This window comes from Harpia harpyja, chromosome 5, assembly GCF_026419915.1.
Source record: "Harpia harpyja isolate bHarHar1 chromosome 5, bHarHar1 primary haplotype, whole genome shotgun sequence".
Lineage (NCBI taxonomy): Eukaryota > Metazoa > Chordata > Aves > Accipitriformes > Accipitridae > Harpia > Harpia harpyja.
This window is the reverse complement of record NC_068944.1, coordinates 26,417,142-26,430,545: the sequence shown is the minus strand read 5'-3', so window position 1 is coordinate 26,430,545 and position 13,404 is coordinate 26,417,142. Positions and strand designations below refer to the sequence as shown.

Sequence of the window (13,404 nt, the reverse complement as noted above, 5' to 3'; positions counted from 1 at the left end):
ATATACATGCAGCATATTATTTTCCAATGAAAATGTTCCATTTCTTCTTCCAGTTGCTTTTGATGTTTATCATGTACAGTAAATGACTTTTCTGAATATGCAGTAATGAGTAAGTCTTCTGCCTTTGGCATTTCTTACTTGTAGTTTGCTTCTGGAGTTAATTTTTTAATTAATTAACAGGGAAGCCTTTATCAGAAAAGGTGTTTGTTTTTTCCTAAGTTATACACATCAGCTTTCAATGTTTTTTTCAAACTATAATAAAGGTTAAGAACTGATATATCTCCCAGTTAGAAGCAGAGCTCTAGGTGATTTGGTTTCATTTGCTGTGCCTGGCATTTCTAAACATTTTTTGCACAGTTATATTCACCATTTCCAACTGTATCTCTGCTAAATAAATTGTATTCATTTCAAAGTGTACAAACCCATCTATATTAGATACGAATACAGAAAAATAACAGTACCCTAATTACACCATACCTTTTCCTTTACTTCTATACATGCAAGTAAGTATATATTTATACAAGAAAAAGACCATTTCATTGTTTTAATTAGTGGGAAAGATATGTTTTCCTGCCTGCTGTTAAGGAGAAGTAGCATTTTCTAGTCCACAGTCCTCCGTTCCATTCAACCTCCCTTATACATGCCTCTACTACAGGCTCCTAATCATGAGAGATGAGCAGTCATAACTCCTGTAATCACACCAGTTGTCAGAAAGTTGGGCTTTATCTGAGAGATAAGTGAATCTTACAAAATGCTTGACTTCTAAGATATACTAACAAAGAAATATTCAGAGAAGAGTCAGTTTGTTTTGACTAACAGAGAGGTACACCTAGAAAAACTTCAGAGGACACCACATTGGGAGCAGTTGCAATCAGTGTGGAAGACATGGGTCAGAATGCAAAATGACACTGAGAAATGGGAGAGAGAAGCTGAGATCAACAAGATGAACCTCAATAAAAGCAAGTGCCAAGTACTGCCCTTGGCAAGAAAGCAAACGTGTAAACCAAATATGAAGCAGGAAGCAGCTAACGTGTGGCATAAAAGAATCTCGGCTGTAAAAGCGCAGGTCAGTGTAACACTTGCCACAACACAGAAGGCAAGCCCCTGCGTGGGGCATGGCACTGCAGGAGCACCACACCAAAGACAAGGGAGGCCGGCCGCAGGCTGAACTCGGGCCTGTGGCAGTTTGGGATGTCCTGGCTGGAGGGATCCCTTGCCAGATGCGTGTGGCCTTCCAGGCCCCGCCGAAGGCTTCAGCTGTGTTCAGCTCTGAAATGGAAACACCTGAGGCTGCAGAGAGAGGGAAGAAGATGACAAATGCCAACAGCACTTTCCAGAACGAGAAGAGCCTGGAGAGCCGTTATTTTGCCCTTGGGGCAGAACAAGGTAAAATCAGCACAGTTTGGAGCACAGACTTGGGTTAGGTGCTTGGGACAGCCCTCCACCAGGGTACAAGCCCCGTGCGGGGCCAGAGAGGGTGGCTGTGGAGGACCTCCAGTGCAAGACGAGCATCTTTCCATGGGCGGCTAAGGAACAGGCACAGGCCACCTGCCCCACCGCGGCCGTGGGGCTTTCTTATCCCTGCTGACCTCTTCAGGTCCCCTCAGCGACCTTGCACCTCGGCGCCGCGACAGTCACACGATAGTTACTGCCTTGCCATTGTCATACTGCTCTTGCAGCCCCCTTCAGGCCTCCTGTGCAGCGCGGGGCTGAGCCGGGCCCGGGGCTGAGCCGGGCCCGGGGCTGGGGGGCTGGCGCAGCTGCCCTCCCCGCCGGGCAGGCAGGAGGCGGCAGCCCTGAGGGGCCCCGGGCGCAGGGAGGGCCGCGGCCTGGCGGGAAGCGAAGGGGAAAGGGAAGGGGAAGGGCGGGAGGAGGCGGCGGCGCCGCCCCCCTCTGCCCGCCCCTCGGCGCCGCTTGGCGGGAAAGGCTGGGCTTTGGCGGGCTCGGAGGAGAGGCGACCGGCGGGAGGGGGATAGCCGGGCAGTCGGAGCTCACCCCGGCCCGCAGGGACAGGCCCGGGACGCCTCTCGCCCAGCATGCCTGCCGAGGGGGAGCTGCGCAGCGCGGCAGCCGCCGGCCCGGAGAACGACGAGCCGCAGTACCTGCGGCAGGTCCAGCACATCCTGCAGCACGGCCACCGGAAGCAGGACCGCACCGGCACCGGCACCATCTCCGTCTTCGGCATGCAGGCGCGGTACAGCCTGAGAGGTTGGCACCGCCGGGATCCGCGGCCCTCGCCCCGGCCCCCAACCCTGCCCGCCGCGGCTCCCGCGGTCGCCGCCCTGCGCCGGGGAGGGAGGGACGCCATCTTCTCCCCCGGCGCTGTCCCGCTCCCGCGCGCTGAGAGCGTGGCCTCCCCCCGTTCAGGGCCGAGGCTTGGACCCGCTGCAGGGGCCTGTGGAGGCGTTTAGGTGCGTCCCGTCAGCTCCATCGCCCTCTCCCTGCCCGCCGGCCTGAGGCAACTCGGACCCCTCCTCTCCCTCGGCCCAACGGGCAGGCCTGGCCGGGCGCCATAGCTGTTACCTGGTGAAAAACCGGATTAGATCTTGAAATAGCTTGTCCTGGTCCTTCTACCGTTCAAGCATAGTAGGAAGGATGGTTGTGAAATAGATCTGCCAACAATTTTATCTTAAGGCTCCGCTTTCCCTTGCGAATGCCTACACGTGCTTGGGTATTCTGCACCACGGTGTCCTCATGGCAGAGTTCATCCAGGTCCCCCCGGATAATTCATCTTCCCTCACTGTCCAGGAAAATAAGTCAGGTTCTTCTCTTCCTTGATCTGAATATGAGAATTGCACATCCTTTCCCAAGTCCTTAGTTCATCTCAAGCCTCTGAATGTAAGATGGTGGCATTACCCTGTATGTGGAGAAAAACCTAGGTCGGTTCACCCTGACAAATCGCTGGTCACCTTTGACACTCTGAAACTCTTTTTCAGATCAGTTTCCACTGCTAACAACGAAGAGGGTATTCTGGAAAGGAGTGCTGGAGGAGCTGCTGTGGTTCATCAAGGTTTGGTATTTGGATGTCTCTGTGGCTGAGGTGCCTGAGAGTGGTATCAAGGGAACAAACTAGTGTGGACTGGATTAAGGAATTTGGGGTAACTGCAGATGCTCCAGTTCGTACGACAGAACAGAAGAAGTGCAACAACCTAATATTTTGACTACATGCGGAAGGCCATTATCTTCAAGACATTCTGTGCATTTTAGTGGAGACTATTGCATTGTTACCAATCAGAAGAGTTTTTCTTCTTTTTCTTTTTAAGGGAAATAGTCTGAAATAGTGAGGGCTTTTGCTGATTTGACTATACCCCACAGTTATAAAGCCTAGTACAGTATCTTTTGTTAGTGTTTGAATAAGAAATAATAATGTGAAGTAGATTGTGGGCAATTTAATGATCTGCTTTTTAATATTGAGATAGCTTGTATTGATTTGAACAGAAACAAGCAGTACAGAACCACAGGTGAAGTAAGACTGATGTAAATCCTAGGCTTTTTAGTAGCAAAAAGCTGAGTTCTAATAGAGCTAATAGCTGTAGTTAGAGTATTAAAATTCAACTGTAGACAATACATTACAATGTAGGTGTTCCTTTATATGTTGTGATGTTCTGCAGCTATGGGAAGGTCTGTCTAACCATTTGCTAGATAGCAGGACTCAAATACACTTCATTTTTTTAAAGTATCTTTTTTCAAATATAAAAGACTAGACACTCCCCAAACCAGAACACTCTCTATGTTGGATTTTTGAGTGTGCTGATTTGGACATGTTGCAGAACTCGGTGAAATTTGTCTGGGTCATGTTGTCATTTTTGTCATTTTAACAAAAGGATTTTTAAGACCTTAGGCTCATTATAGGTGGCTTGGCAAAAACAATGCCTAGGCCGTAAATTTTTTGTTTGTCTATTTTCATGCATCTGTAAAGTCAAATCTTGTTCTCTGCAAATGTGTGTATGAAATGATATACCACAATTGACCTTGAGGCTGTACCGTTTGTGCATTCACAAAGTTAGAGGAATCCTAAATTAAATAACAGCAGCATGGCACTTCCGACTTCATCCTAGTATGTTGCTCATAAGTTTTACTCTGTCCATGTGCAAGAACGTCATCCAGTACATTAATCAGACTGTTCATCCTTTTAAGTGGAGAAATACTTTAGCAAAGCTTAATAGAGCTGTTTCAGATCATGTCCTCTGTGTTGGGATTAGGAGAGAGACTTCTTACTGTCTGTGTTTTGTAGGGTTCTACAAATGCCAAAGAGCTCTCTGCAAAAGGTGTGAAGATTTGGGATGCTAATGGATCACGTGAGTTCCTGGATAAGCAGGGTTTCAGCACCAGAGAGGAGGGGGATTTGGGACCAGTTTATGGTTTCCAGTGGAGGCACTTTGGAGCAGAATACAAAGATATGCACACAGGTAATCACATACAAATAGAATCTTGATTGCTTAGTGAGACGACTGTGACACCTCACTTCCCAGAACTCTGGGTGGAATGGACTACTGTTAAAGGGACCGTTCACAGTGTGAACTGATAGCCAGAATAAACAGTGTTTGAGAGGGTAAATTCAACTTTTTTTTACTCAGTCTAATTATCCTGAAAGATGTAGCTTGATATATTGTAGTTTGATATTTGTAGAACAGATGAATCATAAGGCATACGTTGTTTTACTTTAATCTAGAGCAAGTATGGTCACTGGCAGATGGAAGGACGTGTGTCTCTTGCAGTCCAGAATGTGAGGTAGCTCCGTTTGATAGCAGTGGAACACAGGCTGCCATCTCTGAATACCAATGCAGGGTCCTGATTTCCATGATACAATTGTGCTGGCAAGAACTGATGTTAGTGCAGTACATTCATTGGGGACTGTGGAAGAGAAAGATTTTCCCATTCTGCAGCTGGAACACAGTAGGACGTATCCATAGCTGATGATGCTGTGGACAGAACAGCTGTAACAAGTTATGATGTGATGTAGTACCTGTCAGTATTATTTTCCGTGGAACTGGTTCATTAAACTTACTCTGAACTGTCTTGATAGCTCTTTTCTAAGTCACTGAAGGAGAGGATGTACAAAACGTTTAGAGGACTGACATTAAAAAAAGAGTCCAAAAAAGATTTTCTTTATCTGGTTGGTGCGACTTTTAACTCAGATTATCAACATGGTTAGTTATATTTTTTCCTCTTCTTTTTTTGTCAATACAGTCTCAAAGTTCACATTACTTACAGATACTGGACTTAGTGTTGGCATGTTGACTGCTGGCAGAATACAGTTTTATGCTAACACAAGTAATGCAAATTGTGAACTGACACACCTCTAAACACTTACTAAAATGTTCCAGCATTCCTGAACTTAAAAGGTCTGAGGCATAACAGTTTGGGGAAAAAAAACCCAAGATGAATTCCCATAGGTTTCATTACTAATAGATTTCCTTAAGTTGCATTACTACTGGTTAGGTAATTAGGTTTAGGAACTAACATAACCATTTGACAAGGCTTCTGGCACAGTATTGCTTGCAGAAGAATTCCCTGAGATGCTAATTATGTATTACTACCTTGTTTGCCAGCTTGGGTCTCCCTGTAACCATAATTTGGTGTTGCTTTGCAATAAGAGTTATTAGAAAAAGTTAGTTACCAGCCATGCCGATTTACTTGCACGAGTCAGGACAATGAGTAACAATGACTCTTTTATTCTGGAATCCATTCTAATGTTCAGTTAATTCCATTGAATTTCGTATATAACTGATATTGAGCCTAAAAATCGGCCTCTGAGCGTCATTGAGTGAAATGTAGTATCTTATGCTATCCATGATTAAAGTTCCCTTCTGGCACTGAATGCTATGGAAATTTAGTCTTCCTACATGACCTTGTGAGTGCTAGATGGATGCGTTCATTCATCTGTCAAAAACTTTCTCCTTTTGAGCATGCAGAGAATGCTGACACCCTATGTTACTGGTCTGGGTATAATTTTTTTTTTTTTTTTAACAAGGAGCACTGTAGCATGCAAGTTTAACATCTAGAAAGGCATCTTAATCCAGAAATGCAGTGAGCAAATTACTTTAAATACCGTGAATGAATGACTAGTTGCTAATACCTTACCCATTCCAGTACAGCTTTTGTCCTATTTAGGTAACAAGTCATCGTGAATGATAAAGTAACGTGCTTTGTCCAATTAATTTTTTTGTATTGCAGCTTTTCTTCCCTGGGAGGTAGGTACTGTTTATGCAGACTCCTTATTTGGTCTTAAAAAATGTCTAGTTGTTGAGGCTTGGAATAAAGTGTTCTAAATAGGAATGGTCCTATTTCAGTGGGTGCTAAAGGTACTCAAAGCACACAAAATACCATCCTGAGAATTTCACAAGCCTTAGAGCACCCTAAGGAAGACCAAGAATAGCCTACATTTGGAGGGTGCCAACTGATAAATTTTATCACTTTCAAAGTTAAAATAAAATATTCAGAGGTTGTCATTTGGGTATCACTTTTCAGTGGGGTGTGGGCTGGGCTTTAAAAAAATACCATGACTTGAATCTACCTGGCTTACATCTTGTTTGGTATCTTTCTTCAGATTACTCCAACCAAGGAGTTGATCAGTTGCAAAAAGTGATTGAAACGATCAAAACCAATCCAGATGACAGAAGAATCATTATGTGTGCTTGGAATCCCAAAGGTATTGAACAGCAGACTTTAAGTGAATGCAGTTGCACATTATCTTGTATGCTAAACTATGTTCTAATCCTGTGTCAACAATCAGTTCCATTTGGTGTCCTTGCTTATTCTTTATAAAACTACCAGGACTGCAGTAAAAACGGGCAGGGGTTATAAGCTTGATTCTCTTTCTACTTAATTCTCACATTCAGACCTCAAATATTTTGAACCATTACTTCAAAGTTTTTCTCTCCAGGTTGAAGTGAGGGATATACGTGGCTATGTACCAGCGTCTTTGACATACAGTCTCTGTTCAAAGACAGCAATTCTTATTTTAAAAAGGTTAAAAAAACAAAACCAAAAAAGAGTATACCAAAGCAGTGTGTCTGTTTTTTTGCCATATAATAAATAGTAAACTTAACAAAAACCATTAAACTAGAGGACAAAAATATTATTTGTGTTGTAATCATCTCCTTGAACATGGGTTGTCTAGATATCCATTCATTCTGTAGGGGTACTTCTAAATAAGAGCTAGTGCCAGAGAATGTTTAACTTCAGCAGCAGTAGATCTGTGCACGAAAGAAATCACCCAGCATTTTCCACTCGTGTCTCTGAAAGGGGATGCCACATGCTGTTGCTGTTACTTTTAAGGTTAAACTTCCTAAGGTATCAGGAGATACCTGGTTAGTTTTCCTTACCAAGCTTATCTGCACTTTTAAGTGTAGATGAACACTCAAAAGATCTTTTGTTTTCTGATTACTATTTTTTTATTTATCATTACTTTTATATCTCAACAAGCAGTAAGGGCACGTTGCAATGGGAAGAGAGTAATATGAAGCAGTTGGAAGTCGCTTTAGGGTACATGCTTAATTTTACCCTTAATGTCTTCCTTAGGGAAATCAACTGTCTCACCAAGGTGAGTAAAACTGAAGTGCTGTGCAGCATTATGGCCTAAATCTGTTATGTGGAATATCTGTTTATGACTTTTCTGGTCAATCGGCCCAGGAGACAGCTTGTCATGACCCAGACTTAATTGCTTAGGCAGCAGGTGCTTTTAGACAAGAGAAAAAGCAACGGAATGATAGTGCAGTTGGATTTTTGTTGTCTGCTGTATCTCATTAAATGCTTGTTCAGGTTTTGCATTTTCTACATTTATAACACACTAATGCTGCTACGATTTTTTTTTTCCCCTCCCTCCTTCCTGTACTGCAATTCCTAGATATTTCTCTGATGGCTCTGCCTCCATGCCATGCCCTTTGCCAGTTCTATGTTCTAAACGGTGAATTGTCTTGCCAACTCTATCAGAGGTCTGGAGATATGGGACTAGGAGTGCCTTTCAATATTGCCAGCTATTCACTGCTCACTTACATGATTGCCCATGTCACAGGGCTAAAGGTAGGCTATTTAATCATTTTACTTTATCTTGTCTGAGAAGTGAGGGACTGAAAGATAAGACTCTTCATGTCATGTCCAAGAAAAACTGGAATGAACGTACTGTTCAAAATCTTGCTGAAATACATGTAAGAAGGGGCCCCGTAAATTTAATGTGAATTGTCTCTGGTCTGTATGAGCAGTTAGGTTCAGCAATGTAAGAATTCTTAAATTTGGGTCAAATGGACAGAAGATCCTCCAGGTCTTTTTAACTGAACATGTCAAAACTGACCTGTTCCACTAGTCTACTTCTTAGAAATCTGAACTGAGCACTTGTCCTTATGGGATAATAACACACAAGTGATTAAATTTTGTAGCATGTGTTTTTTATTGGAAGTGAACAGTAGCTCAGTGGTGGCTGTCAAGGTTCCAATTTGGATATTCTGCCCACCTAACTTCCAGCTATAATTTCAGCTGGGTATATTTTTTCATTTCCTACTGTAGATGATTATGTAGAGTGGTAGTATGTGCTCAAATAGCTACTGCCCTGAGTCCAGAGCTGTATTTTGTCATTTCGCAGAATAATTTAAATGCACCACAATCGTGTATAAGTCAAACCCCCTTTTCTTTAGAACTTGTAAAAAATTAGACTAGCAAGGCCATTTGGGCCTGATCCTTCTGCTTCCAGCAACATGAAGGGGAACTTAAAATAGGGAAGAATTGGACTTCACAGCAATTGCAGACATACTTAAGAAATTAGGCCAAGGTACTAGAAAAAGTGAAGTTTAACATTATATCCGTAAAGCAGCTGTTGCCTCTTAGTCAATTCCTTTCACAGCTTTGCTGGTTTTTAGCATAACACATCTGAGGGCTGATCTACATTGGTCAGAGGCCAGTAAAATAGCTGATAAAACCTACGTAAATTAAATTCGATTGCTCAGGGGCTACAAAGTCACAGAACTTGGAAGCTTGCAAAGCCCATCTGGATGCTTGATAAGTGCTTTGGGGTTTAGTCTGTGACTGACACCTCCACTGCCACAAGCTACTTTGTTTAGGAGTGGCTAAGGCAACCAGTCTGAAACCAGCTTTGGCAAGTCCTACTTATTACAAGTGGAGTGGAAAAGCTGGATGTCACTGCTCCATCTGTTTCCACCTTGGCGAGCAGATCAGTAGTGCTCCATTCATTTACCAAAGCTATTATCCTAACAGGATTTCAAAGATAAATTTTTTTGCTAAGCTAGTGGAAATTTCATTATATTTTTCATTAATTATGCATTAGTGTGGGAAGATAGTGTCCTTCAAAGCCTGCAAGGATGTCTTGATAATCCAACCTAGTACAGAAGCTGCAGTTCCACACTAGATGTAAGATGCTGAGAATCAGTACAGTAAGCATTGTAATGTTTTGCTTTCTTGAAACATGACTTTTTGAAAACCATGTGTATTCCTCTTTCTCTTCAGCCTGGAGAGTTCATACACACGTTAGGAGATGCTCACATATATCTGAATCATGTGGAACCTCTAAAAGTTCAAGTAAGTACTTATTCTGTATTTTTGTGTCTTTTTATCTTCCACAATGCTTATCCAGTACAAAAGTATCTTGGTATTATGAATATCCTTTTGCAAATATTAATTTTTGTGGCTTTTCTTCTCATTTCTACCCTAATAATTGTAGTACCTTAACCTCTGTTCAACTCGGGTCACACAGAAATACAGTACAAATATGATTGAAGTGTACATCATTGTACTATTCTAGAAGCAAGTTAGAGATCCAGAATCTGTACCCCTACTTTTGACTTCTTCGTTCCAAAATCTTAGAAAACCATTCCACCTAATACAGATAAACACAAAATAAAATGTCTTCGTAGTATATCAGAAAAGGATAACTTACCAATTCACAGAGTTAATCAGTATTACTATTTGGCTGAATAAGGCTATATTTTCTTCAGGATGTAATTTGTTGCAGTAGGAGCAAATCAGAATTTTATTTGATTAGAATAATCGGACTGAATGTCCTCGCCATTAGTATGGTTCAGAACTATCCAGAGAACTAGTTATTGGTTCGGACTAGAATGTTCCTGTGAGAAACTGCAACACATTTACGCACATCTGGGTCAGAATTTCCAATTTAGTTTCCTCTGGAAGGAATCTAATCTGTAACCACTGGAATTGCACCGCAAACTGAAAATGCTTGCAGTGCATTGGATGATCAGGGAATCCACTTTAAAATTATGCTACTGCTCCCTATCAAAATACTAAAGTACATTCCACTTAGTTGTATTATAATTTGAGTATAAGTCTTCTTGGGGAGGAGGGAAAATCTACATAGAGTAATCTGAATTGAGATTAATGAGATCTAATTTATAACGCAAAATCTCTGCCTTCAAGTATCAGCTTTATAGAATAAGCTTGCTTTTTTTTTCAGCTTCAGAGGGAGCCAAGACCTTTCCCCAAACTCAGAATTCTACGTAAAGTTGAAGACATCACTGACTTTAAAGCAGAAGACTTTCAGATTGAAGATTATAATCCTCATCCACCTATTAAAATGGAGATGGCTGTTTAATGCTATAAAGCAGCTTCTATTAATGTGGAAATGCACCTAAGCTACTTAGCTTTCTCTGTACTTAAAGTTATGGGGGTTTTATATACTTCAAAAGATATATACTTAATTATTGAAAAAGAAACAGGTACTAGTAGACCAGTACTGCCTTCAGTACTAAACTGTAGTCATACAGAACAGATGATTGTTTTTTCCTGCTGTGCTATTCAGATACTAACCCAGTTTTAAGTTGTTAGTGAGATGATAGTTTTCTACACATTGTTTCAGTTACCAGTGGCTGCTTCTGTTATCATTCAGTTACTATGTGTGAGTAGCACTTGCTTCCATGCTTTATGCAGTACTGAAAATAAGAACTTTTATGTATGATAGAGGATTCCTTCAAGGTTGTAGAAGTCTTTAAATGTGTTCTAAAGAGTATATGTTAATAAAGCTTTTTTAAAAAAATCTTCTAGAAGGGATGATGCATATTTAATTTTAGTATGTTTGTAGTTAGTAAATAAGAGTGGGAAAGCAAAGGTAAACTGTTTTATTTTAGCATCTCAGAGGGTGAGATCTAGCAAGGAAAAACAAACTCAAACTTCCCATGGTCTTCATAGATGAACCAGCAGGAAGACAAAAGATCTTAATGGAGCCTTGTCTGAAATGCGGTATCTGCATAACATCTCTGTATCAGCATTTTTTTTATTCCCCAGCCTTACATGAATGATGAATTTGATATAAATCAAATAGAGCTGCAGTTAAACAGAGGTTACCAGATAGTAGTAGTAATAATCTGTCTGTCATCATTTAAAACTAGGTTCCACAAGCACATGGATTAATTTTGCAGCCTGGAATAGTAAAAGTTAGAGATACTAGTATTTGTGGGATTGGAGCTTATTAATTAAATCTTAGCAGACTTCAGCTTTCATCTCTCCTTATCCTTGCAAATTCTGCAATAACTTCAGTCCTTATAAAATTCCTCTTCAGGAACTGAATTGTGAATAGATGTACGGTTAATATTCAGACATAGCATATTCAATACATGCTTGAACACACGGAGAAATGCATAGTAAAAGTCAGTAAACTGGTAAACATCATTGTAAAATTGTACAATTTGAGATAATACTAAGAATTTAATAAACAGTGTGCTTTGATTCCATTCATTCAGAGGCCTGCATAAGAGGACTGTTGCATCTTTCTTAAAACTGATCATAACTTCCAAAAGCATATTTTGCATGAAAATTATTTGCAAATCTCATTATACTGATCTTCATTATACCAATTGCTGATCTTCAGACTAAATTTTTTGTAGCGCCACGCTCAAAAAATAAGCTGTTCTCTTTTCCTGGCATTTAGCCCAACACAACAAAATTGCAGAAAAAGGATGTCATTACCTTTTTTAAGTACATAATATGTAAATAGGCTACTGCTTATTAGAAATGTTCGCCTCAGTGTCTACTGTAGTCCATCTTTCTTGAACAGAGATGATTAGACTACATGCTATTTCAGCTGAGATCATATGAGAAACTTGATACATGGAAGTATCAAACCTACCTTGTTCTGTGGCTGCATTAAATGGACACTCAGTAGCCAACCTGTAGTTAAACATACTTGGGTCTTACCTTCTTTCAAATTACTGAACTCAGAGATAGTAGCAGTATTCTTGTCACAAGACCTGAAAGCCATGTCACATGCTCTTTCTAATAAATTCATCTTGGCTCTGCAAGTCTTATATTTTAAAGTTGCCTAGTTTGGATATTGCAGGTGTCATCCACTTAATGACGCCTCCCAGCTGTAGGTTGTCAGCAGCTTTTTACCATATGCATTCTTTTATAAGTTAAAGGTTCTTGAGTGTATTTACAGTCCTCTAAAGTACAGGAAAAACAGTTCAGGTTGCAAATTCACTTGACAGTTCTGCCTACACTTAGCAAGTTAAGTTCCTTTTGCTGGAAACCACTTTATGTGACATGTCAGATAAGGTGTAATCTGCAGGGCATTTTAGCAAGTGTAGCCAGAGAGGATGTGAAACAAAATGTTGGCCTCACGGCTTGACTAGTGGGAATTAGCAGTCTTGGTGAAGTTAACCAGGACAGGAATACCCAGCCAAGAGAAGAATTAAGAATGGGAATCATTTACTTCCCTTCATAAATTAAAGAGGAGTTAGTCCCATCAGAAGGAAAATTTAAAAAACCCTTTAAAGTATTACCTTTATGAAACATGACAAATGGTCTATTCTCACATAGGTGTATGGACAGTTACAGTGTGCTTAAACAGACCAGTATCTATAGCTGTGGAAGAGCTACTGCTTTTCAGTATAGGAATTAACTACTACTTCACTGTTCCCCTTTATCAACACAATTTACTACCAATAGCAGTTGTTGAAATAAAGCTTGTACCTTGAAGTCCAAGAAGCTTTATGCTGCTCAAAAGATCAGAAAGCTGTAAAAAGCAGACTTTACACAGCAGACTTTAATATGAATAAAAGTGAAAATACACATATTTTATATTAATAGGTATGAGACTGCTATGATTTCAAGCAAAAATATGAATATTCAAAGAATTTGAATATATAGACTTAAACAGGAGTTACTCAAGGAATTTTGATTTGCAGAATATGGACACTGTTCACTGCTGCGAAGATGACTAGTATGACTGCAGGTTGTATTCAGAGCAGTGTTGTAGACAAAACACAGGACATCATTGTTAGATCCTTTTGGGAAGCTATGAAAGGAGCCCATAGGCCTACTGAGTGAAGGGGGTGTTCTTGGACTTACTTCCTGATGAATAAGCTGTCCCAGCAGCTCCCTGTCCCTTGCACTCCCCAGCTGATGACTTAAAGAGCTGTACAGGTGGCATTGGAAGTCAGT

At 41.0% G+C, this 13,404-nt stretch overlaps 1 protein-coding gene across 1 annotated transcript; it reads left to right on the top strand.

Moving 5' to 3' along the window:
* The first annotated feature begins 1,852 nt into the window (after positions 1 to 1,852).
* On the top strand, positions 1,853 to 11,704 carry TYMS (thymidylate synthetase). The gene is made up of 7 exons (XM_052788066.1): positions 1,853 to 2,208; positions 2,937 to 3,010; positions 4,235 to 4,409; positions 6,551 to 6,652; positions 7,850 to 8,025; positions 9,460 to 9,531; positions 10,424 to 11,704. The coding sequence occupies exons 1-7, from the start codon at positions 2,037 to 2,039 to the stop codon at positions 10,559 to 10,561; spliced, it is 909 nt and encodes a 302-aa protein (XP_052644026.1). The 5' UTR covers positions 1,853 to 2,036; the 3' UTR covers positions 10,562 to 11,704.
* The last annotated feature ends 1,700 nt before the right edge of the window (positions 11,705 to 13,404 follow it).

Excerpts from the sequence above, each read along its gene's own strand:
- TYMS (XM_052788066.1), top strand. The coding sequence starts at position 2,037 with ATGCCTGCCGAGGGGGAGCTGCGCAGCGCGGCAGCCGCCGGCCCGGAG. Across the intron at positions 4,410-6,550 it reads ATACAAAGATATGCACACAG|ATTACTCCAACCAAGGAGTT; the intron begins GTAATCACATAC and ends ATCTTTCTTCAG. Across the intron at positions 6,653-7,849 it reads GTGTGCTTGGAATCCCAAAG|ATATTTCTCTGATGGCTCTG; the intron begins GTATTGAACAGC and ends TGCAATTCCTAG.